At 33.2% G+C, this 26,436-nt stretch overlaps 1 protein-coding gene across 1 annotated transcript in view; it reads right to left on the minus strand.

The window, feature by feature from the left end:
• LOC133657088 (calcium-activated potassium channel subunit alpha-1a-like) overlaps nt 1-26,436 on the minus strand; it is a 626,717-nt gene that overhangs the window by 11,597 nt on the left and 588,684 nt on the right. Inside the window, 2 exon segments of the mRNA XM_062058010.1 lie at nt 2,980-3,008; nt 24,767-24,991. Of these exon segments, the coding sequence (XP_061913994.1) occupies nt 2,980-3,008; nt 24,767-24,991 (254 nt within the window).

Here is a 26,436-nt window from a genome sequence, read left to right on the forward strand (position 1 = left end):
GCTACCAAAAATCAGTTCCATTAGCAGCCAAACATGCCGAGAGCATAATACTACCACCACCATGCTTGACGGTGGTAATGGTGTTCCTGGGATTAAAGGCCTCACCTTTTCTCCTCCAAACATATTGCTGGGTATTGTGGCCAAATAGCTAAATTTTTGTCTCATCTGACCACAGAACCTAACATCATCAGCCCGGAGGTTGGGTCTTGGGCACAGTTGGGTGTTCCAACAGGACAATGACCCCAAACACACGTCAAAAGTGGTAAAGGAATGGCTAAATCAGGCTAGAATTAAGGTTTTAGATTGGCCTTCCCAAAGTCCTGACTTAAACGTGTGGACAATGCTGAAGAAACAAGTCCATGTCAGAAAACCAACAAATTTAGCCGAACTGCACCAAATTTGTCAAGAGGAGTGGTCAAAAATTCTAGCAGAAGCTTGTGGATGGCTACCAAAAGCGCCTTATTGCAGTGAAACTTGCCAAGGGACATGTAAGCAAATATTAACATTGCTGTATGTATACTTTTGACCCAGCACATTTGCTCACATTTTCAGTTGACCCATAATAAATTCATGAAAGACCCAAACTTCATGAAAGTTTTTTTTGTGACCAACAAGTATGTGCTCTAATCACTCTATCACAAACAAAAATTAAAGCTGCAAGCAGCGATGGACGGGACCGACTTTGAAGGCTCATAAAATCCAAACCGGAGCAGTAATTAAAACTCTTTCATCAACTTTTAATCAGAAGGGTTCAATCTCTCTCCTGTGCTAATTTGAAGCCGACACGACAAACACGCTCAGAGGAGATAATGTTTGAAAAAAGGTGACTGTTTTTACTCAACTTTTGTTTTGAAGGGGGAATTGCAAACTTCCTGTTGATTTTTGCTGGGGGTTGTCAGTGTATGAAATGTAGGTCTAAGTGAAACCTACATAGAGGTACACTACCATTCAAAAGTTTGGGGTCACATTGAAATGTCCTTATTTTTGAAGGAAAAGCACTGTACTTTTCAATGAAGATAACTTTAAACTAGTCTTAACTTTAAAGAAATACACTCTATACATTGCTAATGTGGTAAATGACTATTCTAGCTGCAAATGTCTGGTTTTTGGTGCAATATCTACATAGGTGTATAGAGGCCCATTTCCAGCAACGATCACTCCAGTGTTCTAATGGTACAATGTGTTTGCTCATTGGCTCAGAAGGCTAATTGATGATTAGAAAACCCTTGTGCAATCATGTTCACACATCTGAAAACAGTTTAGCTCGTTACAGAAGCCACAAAACTGACCTTCCCTTTGAGCAGATTGAGTTTCTGGAGCATCACATTTGTGGGGTCAATTAAACGCTCAAAATGGCCAGAAAAAGAGAACTTTCATCTGAAACTCGACAGTCTACTCTTGTTCTTAGAAATGAAGGCTATTCCACAAAATTGTTTGGGTGACCCCAAACTTTTGAACGGTAGTGTATATATATATATATACGTGTATATATATATATATATATATATATATATATATATATATATATATATATATATATATATATATATATATATATATATATATATATATATATATATATATATATATATACACATATGTATGTATGTATATATGTATGTGTGTATATATATATATATATGTATGTGTGTATATATGTATACACATATGTATGTATGTGTATATATATATATATGTATGTATATTTGTATACACATATGGAAATATATATGTGTGTATGTATATATGTGTATCTATATGCATATATACATATACATCTGAAACTCGACAGTCTATTCTTGTTCTTAGAAATGAAGGCTATTCCACAAAATTGTTTGGGTGACCCCAAACTTTTGAACGGTAGTGTATATATATATATATATATATATATATATATATATATATATATATATATATATATATATATATATATATATATATATATATATATATACGTGTATATATATATATATATATATATATATATATATATATATATATATATATATATATATATATATATATATATATATATATATATATATATATATACACGTATATATATATATATATATACACACATATGTATGTATGTATATATGTATGTGTGTATTTATGTATACACATATGTATGTATGTGTATATATATATGTATGTATATTTGTATACACATATGGAAATATATATGTGTGTATGTACATATGTGTATCTATATGCATATATACATATACATCTGAAACTCGACAGTCTATTCTTGTTCTTAGAAATGAAGTCTATTCCACAAAATTGTTTGGGTGACCCCAAACTTCTGAACGGTAGTGTATTTGTTTCATGTCTCTACGACATTCCTACTGGGAGTTAGAGGCAGTTTTGTCTGTGTTTTCTTCCTAGGGGGCGCTAGAGCGCAATTTTGAGTTTTGGGGTTTGGTTTTTTGGATAAGATCGCCAGTCCTGATGTGTGTGTCCAATTTGGTGAGTTTTGAAGCATGTTAAGGGCGTCAAATTACAGCTCAAAGAGTATAATAATAAAACGCTAGAAATACAATAGGGTCCTCGGGACATCGGGACATTATGTTCTTTACAAGTGCATGTAAAGAAAGCGTGTTGTCCGCCATGTATCGGGAACAGGACTTTACAGGAGGGAAATATGAGCAAACTCACACAGACCGATGCAAAGTTACACAAAAAGAAAGAAAAAGAAACGAGCGATAAAAGGCAGGCCAAAACAACCATTTGCAAAGGGAGTTCATAAAAAGGTGCTGATCAACCTCATGCATTGTGGGTGAGCGAGGGGAGGGGAGAGCAGCAGCAGCAGCAACACATTTTCAACTGAGACATGTCGGTTGCAGTGAAGAAGGAGAAATAAAGCAAACTCCCCGCCCCTGCACATCATAACAACGTCCACGGGGAGAAGGGGACGCGGTTATGATCGGTAACCCCAGAAGTTGCTAAGTCATGCAGAATGGTTAACTTGCATACCTGGACCCATTCTATTCATCCTTGTTGCACTTCAGAGAGAGAGGTGAGTAATCTACTGTAAGTAAGCCGTAGTTACACAGCAAAATACACAGGGGACACACCACTACACGCACAACAAACAAACGTCATTTTTACATGCTTTTAAAGGTCCCCTATTATGCTAAATATAGTACCAGCGATATGTTTCTCTGGAGCCTGTTTATGAGCAACTAGCGGGGGGGAAAAATAATAATTCACTTGTTGGTGCACTGCAAAAAGTCAGTGTTCAAAAACAAGAAAAAAAAATGCAAAAATTAGGGGTATTTTTTTGAACTGGCACTTTTTGAGTTGAGGTTTTTACAGACATCATGAAGGATGTATGACACATTGTATGAATAAAGGCTCACCTGTGGGGGCGCCATAGCTCGGTTGGTAGAGTGGCCGTGCCAGCAACTTCAGGGTTGCAGGTTCAATCCCCACTTCCCGCCATCCTAGTCACTGCCGTTGTGTCCTTGGGCAAGACACTTTACCTCACTGGTTTAAATGTAACTTAGATATTGGGTTTTTACTGAAATCTAAGTAAGATGAAATATCTCAAATAAGGGTGATATTTGCTTATTTTCTGTCTGATAAGATAATTCATCTCACTAAGCAGATTTTATGTTAGAGTGTTTTACTTGTTTTAAGTGTTTTGGTCCTAAATGATCTCAGTAAGATATTACAGCTTGATGCTGAGATGTTATGACCTATATTGAGTAAAACATGCTTGAAACTAGAATATCAACTGTTGTGTCATCAACACTCACAAGTATAAAACTACTTTTTTAAAGTAATCATTTCTTACTTCAAGCATGAAAAAAAAAATCATGATGCTGAGCGCATATCATTGTGTCAAGATAATACATACTTGCCAACCTTGAGACCTCCGATACCGGGAGGTGGGGGGCGTGGTCGGGGGTTGGGCGGGGGGCGTGGTTGGGGCGTGGTTAAGAGGGGAATATATTTAAGCTAGAATTCACCAACTCAAGTATTTCATTTAATTTCTTTTATTTATATGTATAATAAAATATACATATATATATATGTGTGTGGGGAAAAAATCACAAGACTATTTCATCTCTACAGGCCTGTTTCATGAGGGGTTTACCTCAATCCTCAGGAGATTTAAATCTCAGGAGATTTAAATCTCCTGAGGATTGAGGTATATATATATATATATATATATATATATATATATATATATATATATATATATATATATATATATATATATATATATATATATATGTCTTAATTAGATTATCCAAAAAATAGTGCTCGATACCGTGGTAGAGCGTAATATGTATGTGTGGGAAAAAATTACAAGACTATTTCATCTCTACAGGCCTGTTTCATGAGGGTGTTTCCTCACCCTCAGGAGATTTTACAATCTCCTGAGGATTGAGGAAACACCCTCATGAAACAGGCCTGTAGAGATGAAATAGTCTTGTAATTTTTTCCCACACATACATATATATATATATATATATATATATATATATATATATATATATATATATATATATATATATATATATATATATATATATATATATGTGTATGAAATACTTGACTTTCAGTGAATTCTAGCTATAATAATACCTGGGATTTATATAGCGCTTTTCTAAGTACCCAAAGTCGCTTTACATGTTAAAAACCCATCATTCATTCACACCTGGTGGTGGTAAGCTACTTTCGTAGCCACAGCTGCCCTGGGGTAGACTGACGGAAGCTATATATATATATATATATGTATATATATATATATATATATATATATATATATATATATATATATATATATATATATATATATATATATATATATATATATATATATATATATATTTTTTTTTTTTTATTTTTTTTTATTTTTTTTTTTTTATTATACATATAAATAAAAGAAATACTTGAATTTCAGTGTTCTGGAGGCTATCCAGTAGATGGCAGTATTGTCCTGTTTAAGAGTGTCACAACATTGCTGTTTACGGCAGACGAACTGCTTTACGGTAGACTAAACGTGACTGCTGTTGTTGTGTGTTGTTACCGCGCTGGGAGGACGTTAATGAAACTGCCTAACCCCACATAAGAAACCAAGAACTCGCCCTCGATCATTCTACAGTTATGACGTCATTGGGCAGGCACGCTGTTTATATTGTGGGAAAGCGGACGTGAGAACAGGCTGTCCCCACTCAGGTCCGCATTGAGCTGGAGGGGGCGTGGCCTCCAGCTCCGGCTGAATACCGGGAGCTTGTCGGGAGACAATTTCTGCCGGGAGGTTGTCGGGAGAGGCGCTGAATACCGGGAGTCTCCCGGGAAAAACGGGAGGGTTGGCAAGTATGAGATAATAGCCCTAGCATTTACTTAATTTAAGAATATTTTTCAACATATTGAGCAAAAAGGTCTCTTTTTTTTTTCTACCAAGAAAAGTGCACTTGTTATTAGTGAGAATATACTTATTTTAAGGTATTTTTGGGTTCATTGAGGTTAGCTAATTTTACTTGTTTTGGAAAGTCTTGACAAGCCAAATTTTCTTGTTCTATTGGCAGATAATGTTGCTTCGTTCAAATAAAATACCCCTCATTTTTGTATTTTTTTTTCTTCTTGTTTTTGAACACTGACTTTTTGCAGTGCATAACTATAATTCACTTCACTTCACCTAGCATAAGTTGTACAGGGTTTCTGCAGCTACCAGCAAATGGAATGTAATGCCTTTTAATGCAACTTAAATGCAATGCCTTATGTTTTACAGCAGATCATACAATAGTCTGTACAGACACAATTGTAAGCATTTGACAGATAATGCGGAATAATTTCAATGTTTACATTAACTTTGACCAAATGATGCACTAATGTAATCATAAGATATAATATAGTGCAAGTTTTAAACGCAATTAACACATTGTCATTACTGTAGTATTTTTAGCCATTGTAGTTAGATGGTCAATAACTTCATTATCCTAAATAGTTAAACAAATACAAAAAATATATATTTATTGAACATTTAGAAGTGCAGTTTTTTCCCCATTAGAAAAACTGGCATGGGTGGTTTGTAGAGATGTCCGATAATATTTTTTTTTGCCGATATCCGATATTCCCCAACTCTTAATTACCGATTCCGATATCAACCGATACCGATATATACAGTCGTGGCATTAACACATTATTAGGCCTAATTTTGTTGTGATGCCCCGCTGGATGCATTAAACAATGTAACATTAAATTAAATTAAATTAATTAAATTAACATTAAACAATGTAACAAGGTTTTCCAAAATAAATCAACTCAAATAAATCAACTCAAGTTATGGAAAAAAATGCCAACATGGCACTGCCATGTGTTCAAAACATCAACTTGGAATTTGGGACATGCTCTCCCTGAGAGAGCATGAGGAGGTTGAGGTGGGCGGGGTTGGGAGTAGCGGGGTTGTATATTGTAGCGTCCCGGGAGAGTTAGTGCTGCAAGGGGTTCTGGGTATTTGTTCTCCTTTCACAAAAATGAAGACGCAAAAGAAAAAATGTTGGCAAACCTACTCCTAATCTTTAATTAGGAGTAGGTTTTTTTTAATGTATGGCATCTATTACATTGGACAAGTGTATTTTATTTTCTTTTCTATAAGAAAAGTGGATAAAATGCACAATAGCGCTTCTTGGCAGTACTCATTAACATTAGTATTAGATCCACACACACAAAACCGTGTGTTAATATAAGTACTTTTAAACTGTCTAATTTCTCGTTGCCTAAAACAACTAGTTTAATGTATGCATCATTTTCACCACAAACTAGTTTAATGTATGCATCATTTTCACCACAAACTAGTTTAATGTATGCATCATTTTCACCACAAACTAGTTTAATGTATGCATCATTTTCACCACAAACTAGTTTAATGTATGCATCATTTTCACCACAAACTAGTTTAATGTATGCATCATTTTCACCACAAACTAGTTTAATGTATGCATCATTTCCACCACAAACTAGTTTAATGTATGCATCATTTTCACCACAAACTAGTTTAATGTATGCATCATTTCCACCACAAACTAGTTTAATGTATGCATCATTTTCACCACAAACTAGTTTAATGTATGCATAATTTCCACCACAAACTAGTTTAATGTATGCATCATTTCCACCACAAACTAGTTTAATGTATGCACCATTTTCACCACAAACTAGTTTAATGTATGCATCATTTCCACCACAAACTAGTTTAATGTATGCATCATTTTCACCCCAAACTAGTTTAATGTATGCATCATTTCCACCACAAACTAGTTTAATGTATGCATCATTTCCACCACAAACTAGTTTAATGTATGCATCATTTTCACCACAAACTAGTTTAATGTATGCATCATTTCCACCACAAACTAGTTTAATGTATGCATCATTTTCACCACCAAACTAGTTTAATGTATGCATCAATTTCCACCACAAACTAGTTTAATGTATGCATCATTTCCACCACAAACTAGTTTAATGTATGCATCATTTCCACCACAAACTAGTTTAATGTATGCATCATTTTCACCCCAAACTAGTTTAATGTATGCATCATTTTCATCCCAAACTAGTTTAATGTATGCATCATTTTCACCCCAAACTAGTTTAATGTATGCATCATTTCCACCACAAACTAGTTTAATGTTTGCATCATTTTCACCACAAACTAGTTTAATGTATGCATCATTTCCACCACAAACTAGTTTAATGTTTGCATCATTTTCACCCAAACTAGTTTAATGTATGCATCATTTCCACCACAAACTAGTTTAATGTATGCATCATTTCACCCCAAACTAGTTTAATGTATGCATCATTTCACCACAAACTAGTTTAATGTATGCATCATTTCCACCACAAAACTAGTTTAATGTATGCATCATTTCCACCACAAACTAGTTTATGTATGCATCATTTTCACCACAAACTAGTTTAATGTATGCATCATTTCCACCACAAACTAGTTTAATGTATGCATCATTTTCACCACAAACTAGTTTAATGTATGCATCATTTCCACCACAAACTAGTTTAATGTATGCATCATTTTCACCACAAACTAGTTTAATGTATGCATCACTTTCCACCACAAACTAGTTTAATGTATGCATCATTTCCCCACAAACTAGTTTATGTATGCATCATTTTCACCACAAACTAGTTTAATGTATGCATCATTTCCACCACAAACTAGTTTAATGTATGCATCATTTTCACCACAAACTAGTTTAATGTATGCATCATTTCCACCACAAACTAGTTTAATGTATGCATCATTTTCACCCCAAACTAGTTTAATGTATGCATCATTTCCACCACAAACTAGTTTAATGTATGCATTCAATTTTCACATCCCACAAACTAGTTTAATGTATCTTGCACATCATTTCCACCACAAACTAGTTTAATGTATGCATCATTTTCACCACAAACTAGTTTAATGTATGCATCATTTCCACCACAAACTAGTTTAATGTATGCATCATTTCACCCCAAACTAGTTTAATGTATGCATCATTTCCACCACAAACTAGTTTAATGTATGCATCATTTTCACCACCCCAAACTAGTTTAATGTATGCATCATTTCCACCACAAACTAGTTTAATGTATGCATCATTTTCACCCACAAACTAGTTTAATGTATGCATCATTTCCACCACAAACTAGTTTAATGTATGCAATCATTTTCACCCACAAACTAGTTAATGTATGCATCATTTCACCACAAACTAAGTTTAATGTATGCATCATTTTCACCACACAACTAGTTTAATGTATGCATCATTTCCACCACAAACTAGTTTAATGTATGCATCATTTCACCACAAACTAGTTTGAAATGTATGCATCATTTCCTACCACAAACTAGTTTAATGTATGCATCATTTCACCACAAACTAGTTTAATGTATGCATCATTTTCCACCACAAACTAGTTTAATGTATGCATCATTTTCCACCACAACTAGTTTAATGTATGCCTCATTTCACCACAAACTAGTTTAATGTATGCATCATTTCACCACAAACTAGTTTAATGTATGCATCATTTCCACCACAAACTAGTTTAATGTATGCATTCATTTCCACCACCAAACTAGTTTATGTATGCACATTTTCCACCACAAACTAGTTTAATGTATGCATCATTTCCACCACAAACTAGTTTAATTTATGCATCATTTTCACACACAACTAGTTTAATGTATGCATCATTTCCACCCAAACTAGTTTAATGTATGCATCATTCCACCACAAAACCTTAGTTTAATGTATGCATAATTCACCACAAACTAGTTTAATGTATCGCATCATTTTCCACCACAAACTAGTTTAAATGTATGCTTCATTTCACCACAAACTAGTTTAATGTATGCATCATTTCACCACAAACTAGTTTAATGTATGCATCATTTCCACCACAAACTAGTTTAATGTATGCATCATTTTCACCCCAAACTGTTTAATGTATGCATCATTTCCACCACAAACTAGTTTAATGTTTTAATATTACATCATTTCCACCACAAACTAGTTATAATGTATGCATCATTTTCACCACAAACTAGTTTAATGTATGCATCATTTTCCACCACAACTAGTTTAATGTATGCATCATTTCCACACAAACTAGTTTAATTTAAGATCATTTTCACCACAAACTAGTTTCACAAACTAGTTTAATTTATGCATCATTTTCACCACAAACTAGTTTAATGTTTGCATCATTTCCACCACAAACTAGTTAAATGTATGCATCATTTTCACCACAAACTAGTTTAATTTATGCATCATTTTCACCACAAACTAGTTTAATGTATGCACCATTTTCACCACAAACTAGTTTAATGTTTGCATCATTTCCACCACAAACTAGTTTAATGTATGCATCATTTTCACCCCAAACTAGTTTAATGTATGCATCATTTCCACCACAAACTAGTTTAATGTTTGCATCATTTTCACCACAAACTAGTTTAATGTATGCATCATTTCACCACAAACTAGTTTAATGTATGCATCATTTTTACCACAAACTAGTTTAATGTATGCATCATTTCACCACAAACTAGTTAATGTATGCATCATTTTCACCACAAACTAGTTTAATGTATGCATCATTTTCACCACAAACTAGTTTAATGTATGCATCATTTCACCAGAAACTAGTTTAATGTATGCATCATTTTCACCAAAAAACTAGTTTAATTTATGCATCATTTCCACCACAAACTAGTTTAATTTATGCATCATTTCCACCACAAACTAGTTTAATGTATGCATCATTTTCACCAGAAACTAGTTTAATGTATGCATCATTTTCACCACAAACTAGTTTAATTTATGCATCATTTTCACCACAAACTAGTTTAATGTATGCACCATTTTCACCACAAACTAGTTTAATGTTTGCATCATTTCCACCACAAACTAGTTTAATGTATGCATCATTTCACCACAAACTAGTTTAATGTATGCATCATTTCCACCACAAACTAGTTTAATGTATGCATCATTTCCACCACAAACTAGTTTAATGTATGCATCATTTCCACCACAAACTAGTTTAATGTATGCATCATTTCCACCACAAACTAGTTTAATGTATGCATCATTTTCACCACAAACTAGTTTAATGTATGCATCATTTCCACCACAAACTAGTTTAATTTATGCATCATTTCCACCACAAACTAGTTTAATGTATGCATCATTTTCACCACAAACTAGTTTAATGTATGCATCATTTTCACCACAAACTAGTTTAATGTATGCATCATTTCCACCACAAACTAGTTTAATGTATGCATCATTTCCACCACAAACTAGTTTAATGTATGCATCATTTCCACCACAAACTAGTTTAATGTATGCATCATTTTCACCACAAACTAGTTTAATGTTGCATCATTTTCACCACAAACTAGTTTAATGTATGCATCATTTTCACCAGAAACTAGTTTAATGTATGCATCATTTTCACCAAAAAACTAGTTTAATTTATGCATCATTTCCACCACAAACTAGTTTAATGTATGCATCATTTTCACCACAAACTAATTTAATGTATGCATCATTTCCACCACAAACTAGTTTAATTTATGCATCATTTCCACCACAAACTAGTTTAATGTATGCATCATTTTCACCCCAAACTAGTTTAATGTATGCATCATTTCCACCACAAACTAGTTTAATGTATGCATCATTTTCATCCCAAACTAGTTTAATGTATGCATCATTTCCACCACAAACTAGTTTAATTTATGCATAATTTTCATCCCAAACTAGTTTAATGTATGCATCATTTCACCACAAACTAGTTTTATTCATGCATCATTTTCACCACAAACTAGTTTAATGTATGCATCATTTCCACCACAAACTAGTTTAATGTATGCATAATTTTCACCACAAACTAGTTTAATGTATGCATCATTTCCACCGCAAACTAGTTTAATGTATGCATCATTTTCACCACAAACTAGTTTAATGTATGCATCATTTCCACCACAAACTAGTTTAATGTATGCATCATTTTCACCACAAACTAGTTTAATGTTGCATCATTTTCACCACAAACTAGTTTAATGTATGCATCATTTTCACCAGAAACTAGTTTAATGTATGCATCATTTTCACCAAAAAACTAGTTTAATTTATGCATCATTTCCACCACAAACTAGTTTAATGTATGCATCATTTTCACCACAAACTAATTTAATGTATGCATCATTTCCACCACAAACTAGTTTAATTTATGCATCATTTCCACCACAAACTAGTTTAATGTATGCATCATTTTCACCCCAAACTAGTTTAATGTATGCATCATTTCCACCACAAACTAGTTTAATGTATGCATCATTTTCATCCCAAACTAGTTTAATGTATGCATCATTTCCACCACAAACTAGTTTAATTTATGCATAATTTTCATCCCAAACTAGTTTAATGTATGCATCATTTTCACCACAAACTAGTTTTATTCATGCATCATTTTCACCACAAACTAGTTTAATGTATGCATCATTTCCACCACAAACTAGTTTAATGTATGCATAATTTTCACCACAAACTAGTTTAATGTATGCATCATTTCCACCGCAAACTAGTTTAATGTATGCATCATTTTCATCCCAAACTAGTTTAATGTATGCATCATTTCCACCACAAACTAGTTTAATTTATGCATAATTTTCACCACAAACTAGTTTAATGTATGCATCATTTCCACCACAAACTAGTTTAATGTATGCATCATTTTCACCACAAACTAGTTTAATGTATGCATAATTTCCACCACAAACTAGTTTAATGTATGCATCATTTCCACCACAAACTAGTTTAATGTATGCACCATTTTCACCACAAACTAGTTTAATGTATGCATCATTTCCACCACAAACTAGTTTAATGTATGCATCATTTTCACCACAAACTAGTTTAATGTATGCATCATTTCCACCACAAACTAGTTTAATGTATGCATCATTTTCACCACAAACTAGTTTAATGTATGCATAATTTCCACCACAAACTAGTTTAATGTATGCATCATTTCCACCACAAACTAGTTTAATGTATGCACCATTTTCACCACAAACTAGTTTAATGTATGCATCATTTCCACCACAAACTAGTTTAATGTATGCATCATTTTCACCACAAACTAGTTTAATGTATGCATCATTTCCACCACAAACTAGTTTAATGTATGCATCATTTCCACCACAAACTAGTTTAATGTATGCATCATTTTCACCACAAACTAGTTTAATGTATGCATCATTTCCACCACAAACTAGTTTAATGTATGCATCATTTTCACCCCAAACTAGTTTAATGTATGCATCATTTCCACCACAAACTAGTTTAATGTATGCATCATTTCCACCACAAACTAGTTTAATGTATGCATCATTTCCACCACAAACTAGTTTAATGTATGCATCATTTTCACCCCAAACTAGTTTAATGTATGCATCATTTCCACCACAAACTAGTTTAATGTATGCATCATTTCCACCACAAACTAGTTTAATGTATGCATCATTTCCACCACAAACTAGTTTAATGTATGCATCATTTTCACCACAAACTAGTTTAATGTATGCATCATTTCCACCACAAACTAGTTTAATGTATGCATCATTTTCACCACAAACTAGTTTAATGTATGCATCATTTCCACCACAAACTAGTTTAATGTATGCATCATTTTCACCACAAACTAGTTTAATGTATGCATAATTTCCACCACAAACTAGTTTAATGTATGCATCATTTCCACCACAAACTAGTTTAATGTATGCACCATTTTCACCACAAACTAGTTTAATGTATGCATCATTTCCACCACAAACTAGTTTAATGTATGCATCATTTTCACCACAAACTAGTTTAATGTATGCATCATTTCCACCACAAACTAGTTTAATGTATGCATCATTTCCAACACAAACTAGTTTAATGTATGCATCATTTTCACCACAAACTAGTTTAATGTATGCATCATTTCCACCACAAACTAGTTTAATGTATGCATCATTTTCACCCCAAACTAGTTTAATGTATGCATCATTTCCACCACAAACTAGTTTAATGTATGCATCATTTCCACCACAAACTAGTTTAATGTATGCATCATTTCCACCACAAACTAGTTTAATGTATGCATCATTTTCACCCCAAACTAGTTTAATGTATGCATCATTTCCACCACAAACTAGTTTAATGTATGCATCATTTCCACCACAAACTAGTTTAATGTATGCATCATTTTCACCACAAACTAGTTTAATGTATGCATCATTTCCACCACAAACTAGTTTAATGTATGCATCATTTCCACCACAAACTAGTTTAATTTATGCATCATTTTCACCACAAACTAGTTTAATGTTTGCATCATTTCCACCACAAACTAGTTTAATGTATGCATCATTTCCACCACAAACTAGTTTAATTTATGCATCATTTTCACCACAAACTAGTTTAATGTTTGCATCATTTCCACCACAAACTAGTTAAATGTATGCATCATTTTCACCACAAACTAGTTTAATTTATGCATCATTTTCACCACAAACTAGTTTAATGTATGCACCATTTTCACCACAAACTAGTTTAATGTTTGCATCATTTCCACCACAAACTAGTTTAATGTATGCATCATTTTCACCCCAAACTAGTTTAATGTATGCATCATTTCCACCACAAACTAGTTTAATGTTTGCATCATTTTCACCACAAACTAGTTTAATGTATGCATCATTTTCACCACAAACTAGTTTAATGTATGCATCATTTTCACCACAAACTAGTTTAATGTATGCATCATTTTCACCACAAACTAGTTTAATGTATGCATCATTTTCACCACAAACTAGTTTAATGTATGCATCATTTTCACCAGAAACTAGTTTAATGTATGCATCATTTTCACCAAAAAACTAGTTTAATTTATGCATCATTTCCACCACAAACTAGTTTAATTTATGCATCATTTCCACCACAAACTAGTTTAATGTATGCATCATTTTCACCAGAAACTAGTTTAATGTATGCATCATTTTCACCACAAACTAGTTTAATTTATGCATCATTTTCACCACAAACTAGTTTAATGTATGCACCATTTTCACCACAAACTAGTTTAATGTATGCATCATTTTCACCCCAAACTAGTTTAATGTATGCATCATTTCCACCACAAACTAGTTTAATGTTTGCATCATTTTCACCACAAACTAGTTTAATGTATGCATCATTTTCACCACAAACTAGTTTAATGTATGCATCATTTTCACCACAAACTAGTTTAATGTATGCATCATTTTCACCACAAACTAGTTTAATGTATGCATCATTTTCACCACAAACTAGTTTAATGTATGCATCATTTTCACCAGAAACTAGTTTAATGTATGCATCATTTTCACCAAAAAACTAGTTTAATTTATGCATCATTTCCACCACAAACTAGTTTAATTTATGCATCATTTCCACCACAAACTAGTTTAATGTATGCATCATTTTCACCAGAAACTAGTTTAATGTATGCATCATTTTCACCACAAACTAGTTTAATTTATGCATCATTTTCACCACAAACTAGTTTAATGTATGCACCATTTTCACCACAAACTAGTTTAATGTTTGCATCATTTCCACCACAAACTAGTTTAATGTATGCATCATTTCCACCACAAACTAGTTTAATGTATGCATCATTTCCACCACAAACTAGTTTAATGTATGCATCATTTCCACCACAAACTAGTTTAATGTATGCATCATTTCCACCACAAACTAGTTTAATGTATGCATCATTTCCACCACAAACTAGTTTAATGTATGCATCATTTTCACCACAAACTAGTTTAATTTATGCATCATTTCCACCACAAACTAGTTTAATTTATGCATCATTTCCACCACAAACTAGTTTAATGTATGCATCATTTTCACCACAAACTAGTTTAATGTATGCATCATTTTCACCACAAACTAGTTTAATGTATGCATCATTTCCACCACAAACTAGTTTAATGTATGCATCATTTCCACCACAAACTAGTTTAATGTATGCATCATTTCCACCACAAACTAGTTTAATGTATGCATCATTTTCACCACAAACTAGTTTAATGTTGCATCATTTTCACCACAAACTAGTTTAATGTATGCATCATTTTCACCAGAAACTAGTTTAATGTATGCATCATTTTCACCAAAAAACTAGTTTAATTTATGCATCATTTCCACCACAAACTAGTTTAATGTATGCATCATTTTCACCACAAACTAATTTAATGTATGCATCATTTCCACCACAAACTAGTTTAATTTATGCATCATTTCCACCACAAACTAGTTTAATGTATGCATCATTTTCACCCCAAACTAGTTTAATGTATGCATCATTTCCACCACAAACTAGTTTAATGTATGCATCATTTTCATCCCAAACTAGTTTAATGTATGCATCATTTCCACCACAAACTAGTTTAATTTATGCATAATTTTCATCCCAAACTAGTTTAATGTATGCATCATTTTCACCACAAACTAGTTTTATTCATGCATCATTTTCACCACAAACTAGTTTAATGTATGCATCATTTCCACCACAAACTAGTTTAATGTATGCATAATTTTCACCACAAACTAGTTTAATGTATGCATCATTTCCACCGCAAACTAGTTTAATGTATGCATCATTTTCACCACAAACTAGTTTAATGTATGCATCATTTCCACCACAAACTAGTTTAATGTATGCATCATTTTCACCACAAACTAGTTTAATGTTGCATCATTTTCACCACAAACTAGTTTAATGTATGCATCATTTTCACCAGAAACTAGTTTAATGTATGCATCATTTTCACCAAAAAACTAGTTTAATTTATGCATCATTTCCACCACAAACTAGTTTAATGTATGCATCATTTTCACCACAAACTAATTTAATGTATGCATCATTTCCACCACAAACTAGTTTAATTTATGCATCATTTCCACCACAAACTAGTTTAATGTATGCATCATTTTCACCCCAAACTAGTTTAATGTATGCATCATTTCCACCACAAACTAGTTTAATGTATGCATCATTTTCATCCCAAACTAGTTTAATGTATGCATCATTTCCACCACAAACTAGTTTAATTTATGCATAATTTTCATCCCAAACTAGTTTAATGTATGCATCATTTTCACCACAAACTAGTTTTATTCATGCATCATTTTCACCACAAACTAGTTTAATGTATGCATCATTTCCACCACAAACTAGTTTAATGTATGCATAATTTTCACCACAAACTAGTTTAATGTATGCATCATTTCCACCGCAAACTAGTTTAATGTATGCATCATTTTCATCCCAAACTAGTTTAATGTATGCATCATTTCCACCACAAACTAGTTTAATTTATGCATAATTTTCATCCCAAACTAGTTTAATGTATGCATCATTTTCACCACAAACTAGTTTTATTCATGCATCATTTTCACCACAAACTAGTTTAATGTATGCATCATTTTCACCACAAACTAGTTTAATGTATGCATCATTTCCACCACAAACTAGTTTTATTCATGCATCATTTTCACCACAAACTAATTTAATGTATGCATCATTTTCATCCCAAACTAGTTTAATGTATGCATCATTTCCACCACAAACTAGTTTTATTCATGCATCATTTTTACCACAAACTAGTTTAATGTATGCATCATTTTTACCACAAACTAGTTTAATGTATGCATCATTTCCACCACAAACTAGTTTTATTCATGCATCATTTTCACCACAAACTAGTTTAATGTATGCATCATTTTCACCACAAACTAGTTTTATTCATGCATCGTTTTCACCACAAACTAGTTTAATGTATGCATCATTTTCATCCCAAACTAGTTTAATGTATGCATCATTTCCACCACAAACTAGTTTAATTTATGCATAATTTTCATCCCAAACTAGTTCAATGAATGCATCATTTTCACCACAAACTAGTTTTATTCATGCATCATTTTCACCACAAACTAGTTTAATGTATGCATCATTTCCACCACAAACTAGTTTAATATATGCATAATTTTCACCACAAACTAGTTTAATGTATGCATCATTTCCACCACAAACTAGTTTAATGTATGCATCATTTTCATCCCAAACTAGTTTAATGTATGCATCATTTCCACCACAAACTAGTTTAATTCATGCATAATTTTCATCCCAAACTAGTTTAATGCATGCATCATTTTCACCACAAACTAGTTTTATTCATGCATCATTTCCACCACAAACTAGTTTAATGTATGCATCATTTCCACCACAAACTAGTTTAATGTATGCATCATTTTCACCACAAACTAGTTTAATATATGCATAATTTCCACCACAAACTAGTTTAATTTATGCATCATTTTCACCACAAACTAGTTTAATTTATGCATCATTTTCAATCAATCAATCAATTTTGTTGTTATGAAAATGACAATAAAGGAATTGATTGATTGATTGATTGAAACTGTTAAAAATAATATAATATGGGACCTTTAAGCGCTTTTACCACTTACAAAAAACTTTATCATAACAATATGTGCATGCTTTTAGACAATACTGTAAACTTCTCCTTGATGATCTTCTTAATACAAAGGTGCACTTAATATGTCGGCCACACGGCATTTAGTGCGCGATATAAACAAAACAGGAAGGAGAAGTGCCTGCGAACATGCAGTGAAGCAGATGCACCATGGAATGTCAACATGAGGTATGACCTGACACTACAGAGGTTTTGAAAATCTCCTTTAATCTACTGAAAAACATTCTGCATTCTACATATAAAATGCATTTATTTCAAAAGAAGGAGCCATTAAAAAATATGAAAATTAGTGTTTTATTATTTCACTAATAACAGTGGTTCACTTTCTTTTTTTGTGTGACAAGAAAAAAATAACACTGTTGTGTTTTTGTATTATGTTGGTTGAATGATACATACTTTAGGATGGTGACAGCTTGACCCTGGAACGGATCATTTCTCATATCATTATAATATAAGTGGATGAAAAACGAAATAAATATGAAATAAGTGGATGTCTACTATCATTTTGGGGGATTTTTTTTTTATTTTAGAGGTTTTTCTGTAATTTAAATTCGTTTTTTTGGAATAAAAATCCATATTAAGTCTGAGCATTACTAAAACGTAAAAAAAACAGATGGATTTCACCCAAGCTACTCTCACTATTTTGAGTATAAATATGAAATAAGTGGACGTCTACTATCATTTTGGGGGAGCAATTTGATTTTAGAGGTTTTTCTGTCATTTAAATAATTTTTTTCTGAAATAAAAATCAATATTAAGTTTGAGCATTAGTAAAACGTAAAAAAACAGATGGATTTCACCCAAGCTACTCTTACTATTTTGAGTATAAATATGAAATAAGTGAACAATTACTATCATTTTGGGGGGGAAAAATAGATTTTAGAGGTTTTTCTGTAATTTAAATATTTTTTTTCTGAAATAAAAATCAATATTAAGTCTGAGCATTACTAAAATGTAAAAAAACTGATGGATTTCACCCAAACTACTCTTACTATTTTGAGTATAAATATGAAATACGTGGACGTCTACTATAATTTTTGGGGAAAACATTTATTTTAGAGGTTTTTCTGTAATTTAAATATTTTTTTTCTGAAATAAAAATCAATATTAAATCTGAGGATTACTAAAACGTAAAACAACAGATGGATTTCACCCAAGCTACTCTTACTATTTTGAGTATAAATATGAAATAAGTGAACATTTACTATCATTTTGGGGGGGAAAAATAGATTTTAGAGGTTTTTCTGTAATTTAATTTTTTTTTTTTCTGAAATAAAAATCAATATTAGGTTTGAGCATTACTAAAACGTAAAAAAAAACAGATGGTATTACCCTAGCTACCCTTTCTATTTTGAGTATAAATATGAAATACGTCGACGTCTACTATCATTTTGGGGGAAAAAAATGATTTTGGAGGTTTTTCTGTAATTTAATTTTTTTTTTTCTGAAATAAAAATCAATATTAAGTCTGAGCATTACTAAAATGTAAAAAACAGATGGATTTCACCCAAGCTACTCTTACTATTTTGAGTGTAGATATGAAATAAGGGGACGTCTACTATCATTTTGGGGGAAAACATTTTATTTTAGAGGTTTTTCTGTCATTTATTTAATTTTTTTCTGAAATAAAAATCAATAATAAGTCTGAGCATTACTAAAACGTAAAAAAACCAGATCAATTTCCCCCAAGCTACTCTTACTATTTGGAGTATAAATATGAAATAAGTGGACGTCTACTATCATTTTGGGGATTTTTTAATTTTAGAGGTTTTTCTGTAATTTAATTAGTTTTTTCTGGAATAAAAATCAATATTAAGTCTGAGCATTACTAAAATGTAAAAAAACAGATGGATTTCACCCAAGCTACTCTTACTATTTGGAGTATAAATATGAAATAAGTGGACGTCTACTATAATTTTTGGGTAAAACATTTATTTTAGAGGTTTTTCTGTAATTTAAATTTTTTTTTTCTGAAATAAAAATCAATATTAAATCTGAGCATTACTAAAACGTAAAAAAACAGATGGATTTCACCCAAGCTACTCTTACTATTTTGAGTATAAATATGAAATAAGTGAACATTTACTATCATTTTGGGGGGGAAAAATAGATTTTTGAGGTTTTTCTGTAATTTAATTTTTTTTTTTCTGAAATAAAAATCAATATTAAGTCTGAGCATTACTAAAACGTAAAAAAAACAGATGGTATTACCCTAGCTACCCTTACTATTTTGAGTATAAATATGAAATATGTGGACGTCTACTATCATTTTGGGGAAAACATTTATTTTAGAGGTTTTTCTGTAATTTAAATAATTTTTTTCTGAAATAAAAATCAATATTAAGTCTGAGCATTACTAAAATGTAAAAAAACAGATGGATTTCACCCAAGCTACTCTTACTATTTTGAGTGTAGATATGAAATAAGGGACGTCTACTATCATTTTAGGGAAAACATTTTATTTTAGAGGTTTTTCTGTCATTTATTTTATTTTTTCTGAAATAAAAATCAATAATAAGTCTGAGCATTACTAAAATGTAAAAAAACCAGATCAATTTCCCCCAAGCTACTCTTACTATTTGGAGTATAAATATGAAATAAGTGGACGTCTACTATCATTTTGGGGGATTTTTTTAATTTTAGAGGTTTTTCTGTAATTTAAATTAGTTTTTTCTGGAATAAAAATCAATATTAAGTCTGAGCATTACTAAAATGTAAAAAAACAGATGGATTTCACCCAAGCTACTCTTACTATTTGGAGTATAAATATGAAATAAGTGGACGTCTACTATAATTTTTGGGGAAAACATTTATTTTAGAGGTTTTTCTGTAATTTAAATTGTTTTTTTCTGAAATAAAAATCAATATTAAATCTGAGCATTACTAAAACGTAAAAAAACAGATGGATTTCACCCAAGCTACTCTTACTATTTTGAGTATAAATATGAAATAAGTGAACATTTACTATCATTTTGGGGGGAAAAAATAGATTTTAGAGGTTTTTCTGTAATTTAAATATTTTTTTTCTGAAATAAAAATCAATATTAAGTCTGAGCATTACTAAAACGTAAAAAAACAGATGGATTTCACCCAAGCTACTCTTACTATTTTGAGTGTAAATATGAAATAAGTGGACGTCTACTATCATTTTGGGGGAAAACATTTTATTTTAGAGGTTTTTTCTGTAATTTATTTTATTTTTTTCTGAAATAAAAATCAATAATAAGTCTGAGCATTACTAAAACGTAAAAAAAACAGATGGATTTCACCCAAACTACTCTTCCTATTTTGAGTAAAATGTCCAGAATCCGTAATTGTTTTCACAAGTAAGGGTTAAATTGCTCACAATAAATCCAGCTCAATTATTATTCAATGAATAACAATAAAAAGTTTATATAATTGGAAACCTTATTTAGAAATTGTAACTGATAGAATTAAAAAAGGTTTGGCTGAAAGATAAAATAATCCCTAAAATTGTAACTACGTGAATTGTGTGGTCCTCTGTGTTTTTAAATGTGTATTTCTATGTATTGTTTTAATTAATTTAAATTAGTTTTTAATCATATTTATTTTTATATTTATTGATTCAGTTTTTATTCAGTCATTGGTGGAGCTAAGGATAGTATTTGAATCTTGTTTTTAATGTTTTTGTGCAGCACTTTGGCAACATTTTTGTTGTTTCACCTCTAAAGGCTTAGTGGCCACATGCATGGACAGCACCTTTTAGCTCTTATTTCCAAAAGTGTGTACACTACAGAATTGGGGTCATATGGCCACTTATGTGGACACTTATACTGCCACCTGGTGGTGTCAGAAGAGTATAACATACAATGGAATTTGGAAGAAAAAAAAAGTGTAAAAATAAAAAAATAGCATGAAGTACACGTTTGTGTACTTATGGACTAAGTACATCATATCAAAAGATGATTTTTAGTTTTTATTCTAATTAGGGTCCAATAAGCCCAAATAGCAAAGAGAAAAAAAACAAGCATGTAAACAAACAGCTTGGGCCTTAAAGGCCTACTGAAATGAAATGTTTTTATTTAAACGGGGATAGCAGATCCATTCTATGTTTCATACTTGATCATTTCGCGATATTGCCATATTTTTGCCGAAAGGATTTAGTAGAGAACATCGACGATAAAGTTCGCAACTTTTGGTCGCTGATAAAAAAAAGCCTTGCCTGTACCGGAAGTAGCGTGACGTCACAGGTTGAAAGGCTCCTCACATTTCCCCATTGTTTACACCAGCAGCGAGAGCGATTCGGACCGAGAAAGCGACGATTACCCCATTAATTTGAACGAGGATGAAAGATTCGTGGATGAGGAACGTGAGAGTGAAGGACTAGAGTGCAGTGCAGGACGTACCTTTTTTCGCTCCGACCGTAACTTAGGTACAAGCTGGCTCATTGGATTCCACACTTTCTCCTTTTTCTATTGTGGATCACGGATTTGTATTTTAAACCACCTGGGATACTATATCCTCTTGAAAATGAGAGTCGAGAACGCGAAATGGACATTCACCGTGACTTTTATCTCCACGGCAATACATCGGCGAAGCACTTTAGCTACGGAGCTAACGTGATAGCATCGGGCTTAACTGCAGATAGAAACAAAAGAAATAAACCCCTGACTGGAAGGATAGACAGAAAATCAACAATACTATTAAACCGTGGACATGTAAATACACGGTTAATGCTTTCCAGCCTGGCGAAGCGTAACAATGCTGTTGCTAACGACGCCATTGAAGCTAACTTAGCTGCGGGAACTCACAGAGCTATGCTAACAACATTAGCGCTCCACCTACGCCAGCCAGCCCTCATCTGCTCATCAACACCTGTGCTCACCTGCGTTCCAGCGATCGACCGAGCGACGAAGGACTTCACCCGATCATCCGTGCGGTCGGCGGCTAGCGTCGGATAGCGCGTCTGCTATCCAAGTCAAAGTCCTCCTGGTTGTGTTGCTGCAGCCAGCCGCTAATACACCGATCCCACCTACAGCTTTCTTCTTTGCTGTCTCCATTGTTCATTAAACAAATTGCAAAAGATTCCCCAACACAGATGTCCAGAATACTGTGGAACTTTGCGATGAAAACCGAGCTTTTTGTATCGGATACAATGGTGTCCGAATACTTCCGTTTCAACCATTGACGTCACGCGCATACGTCATCATACATAGACGTTTTCAACCGGAAGTTTGGCGGGAAATTTAAAATGTCACTTTATAAGTTAACCCGGCCGTATTGGCATGTGTCGCAATGTTAAGATTTCATCATTGATATATAAACTATCCGACTGCGTGGTCGGTAGTAGTGGCTTTCAGTAGGCCTTTAAGAGGTTAAACGTGCTATCAGGGCCGGCCCGTGGCATAGGCCGTATAGGCAAATGCTAAGGGCGCCGTCCATCAGGGGGCGCCACGCCAGTGCCACAAATGTTGGAGAAAAAAATAAAAAATAAAATAAAAGTTGGTACTATTATTTCTAAATTCAAAAAATAATCCCACGTTAATTAAAATGCAAAGTAAAGCCTATTTAATAGAAATATTATTTGTTACAACATTACGCCTACCCCCGCACGGTGCGCCCCCTCCCTTCTCTCCCTTCAACACAAGATGTCAAAACGGCCAAAACTGTCAGGTGCCCAGGGAAGAAAAAAGAGAAAAGAAGAGGAGAAACGAGAAAAAGACAGAGGTAGCAGGGAGGTAACGTTAGCCTACATGAAATTATTTGTCTGTTACAGAATGTGATAGTAACCTGGCTTTTTTAGCATTAAGCTAATGTTACATGATTCGGCAATTGCTAATCAATAAATAGCTAGTTCTGTTTTAACGTCGGGTTAATATTGTGGAGGGGGCTAAATTGTTATGGAAAATAATAATGTAATGTTAGGTAATTACAGTACTCCCACCTTACATTCCTCAGGGACATTTGTATTAGATCTTTTAAGCAGGTGTTTTTTGTTTACATTGTCATTGCCTTCTGGTTAGCTAATGTTTGCCCTGCAGGTAATAGTCACTTTTCCACCCCTTCATATATTAGGTATAGTTGTAAGCCTAGTTGTTAAAGTGCACATCATTAATGTTAATTAAGCAATATCACATGAGAGGGAATGCTGTTATTTAATTTGAGCACTGCTGTGATTCGGTTAAAGATAATCATAACATAACATTCTCATATAATATGTTAATTTGTCAAAGACAAAGCTATTCGGTTTCTTGTGAGTATATACACTTCACTGCCGATGTGGGGGGGGCGCCACCTAAAATTTTGCCTAGGGTGCCAGGTTGGTTAGGGCCGGGCCTGCGTGCTATACAAATAAAGTGGATTGGATTGTAACGCTTTATCCTATTTTTTACGGGATGAGCACATTAAAAGGGAACAGGTACGACATGTATAACGACAACATACTTAATGTGTGTGTAGCTAGAGGACCATTTCAAAAGTAACAATTGGAGTTTGGTTTGCCTACACTCAGACTTTATCGGAGGCGTTGATGTCATGTCATGAAGATGATTATGCAGGAGAAGCAGAAGCAAGGCAGCAGAGGACAAGTCACACAATAAAGTCACACACACACAAACACACAACTACACACAGCATGCACGGTTACATACAAAGAAGTCAACAAAGTGCACCTACTTCTGTTTTTCTCTGGCTTCCCGGGTTTTACTGCTGCGGTTCTGCCGGTTGGAAGGCGGGACGGAGTGGACGGAGGAGCTCTTTTTGCTGGAGGAATGAGAGGAGTGGGACGAGTGGGACAAGCTGGTCCGAGACTGGCCCGCGTTGTGGTCGAACTGCATGAGGCAGAAGATCAAGTCCGTGGGCACCAGCTCGAACTCGTACGGCGGGTTGGTGATCACGTATCTGCCAGTGTCACAAGAGGGGAAGGGATGAGTGCAAGTAGTCCACGCGGCTTTAAAAATTCCAGTTTTTCTTGACATTTCTCACATTGCGGTACTTTCACTTTTGCATGGAAAGCGCTCGAGGCTAATCAGGCGGATTTAAAGTAAAAATGCAAAAATATAGCCTGCACTGGTTGCCATTCCATCACGTGGCATTTGTGAAAGAACCGAAGAGCAAAAGTGAAACCAGCCACGATGTTGTTCATTATGTTGCTGATTTATGTAAATCAGGGGTGTCCAAAGTGCGGCCCGCAGGTCATTTTTTTAACGGGCCCCCACGGCACATTTTAAAAATACGAGGGAAAAAATGAAAAACATGATAAGTGGTATAAAAGAGCAAACAGGTGAAATGTAACAAGAAAATGTCGCAATGTTTACTCTTTTTTTTTTGTTTTTGTTTTTTTTGTTTTGTTTTGTTTTGTTTTGTTTTTTTGTTTACTCTAATAACACAAAGCTGCCATGCAGGCTGTTTGTTCTTTAAAAAATAATAATGAATCAAAATCAATGTCAGTGTTTCCCACACATTCATTTATTTGTGAAAAAAAAAAAAAGAAAAAAAAAAAAAATTAAAACATTTTTTATTTTTTTTTGTGGCGGCCTTAATTCTTTCGTGGCGGGCCGCCACAAGAAAAAATGTTTTACATTTTTTTTATTTTTTTTATTTATTTTTTTCATTTTTTTTTTTTTGTGTCCTGTCAAGCTTCTCAGGCAAATCGTATAGTTGATGTAGATGCCCATATCGGCTGTTCAGATTTACTTTACAAAAGAGAAGTGTAGGATCAAGATTTTTGGAGCTCTTTGTTCAGTGGATCAGATGTTTGATGAAGCTCTGTGTCTATCTACCACCACTACTGTTTTCTGTTTATTTGTTACTGACTGTGGCAGGACACCTCTGCCTCTGTTTCACTTTATGTTGCTGGTAAATAATATGGTTGTAGTAGTAGGCTAAAGTTAAATGATTTAGTATGCACTAATTAAAGGGGCAGAGCTTTGAGAGACATTTTAGCGTTTATATTTTTATAAGATATATTTTTTGTAAGAACCACAATTAATAAACATATTTCAGTGAATAACTTATTGTTCAAATCTGTATATAAATATGTACATAAAGTGTTGTAATTATATTGTAAAATGGATGGATGGATGGACGTTTAAAACAAAACTGTTATTATTCATTAGTAAGTATACATTTTTGAGCCTTTTTAGAGAAAATCATATCATTGTAGTAAATTATGCAAATTGTTCGATGATGTCATGGTGACCACGCCCATAGCCACGCCCCCACCGCCACAGGTATCTTGGCAGTTTACGGGAAACACTGAATGTCATAATGAATTATTGACCTATTCAAGGCTCCAATTACGTCACATCTGAGATATTTTTTGGGAAAATGTTGCATATTTTGTG

Source organism: Entelurus aequoreus, linkage group LG09, assembly GCF_033978785.1.
Source record: "Entelurus aequoreus isolate RoL-2023_Sb linkage group LG09, RoL_Eaeq_v1.1, whole genome shotgun sequence".
Classification (NCBI taxonomy): Eukaryota; Metazoa; Chordata; class Actinopteri; order Syngnathiformes; family Syngnathidae; genus Entelurus; species Entelurus aequoreus.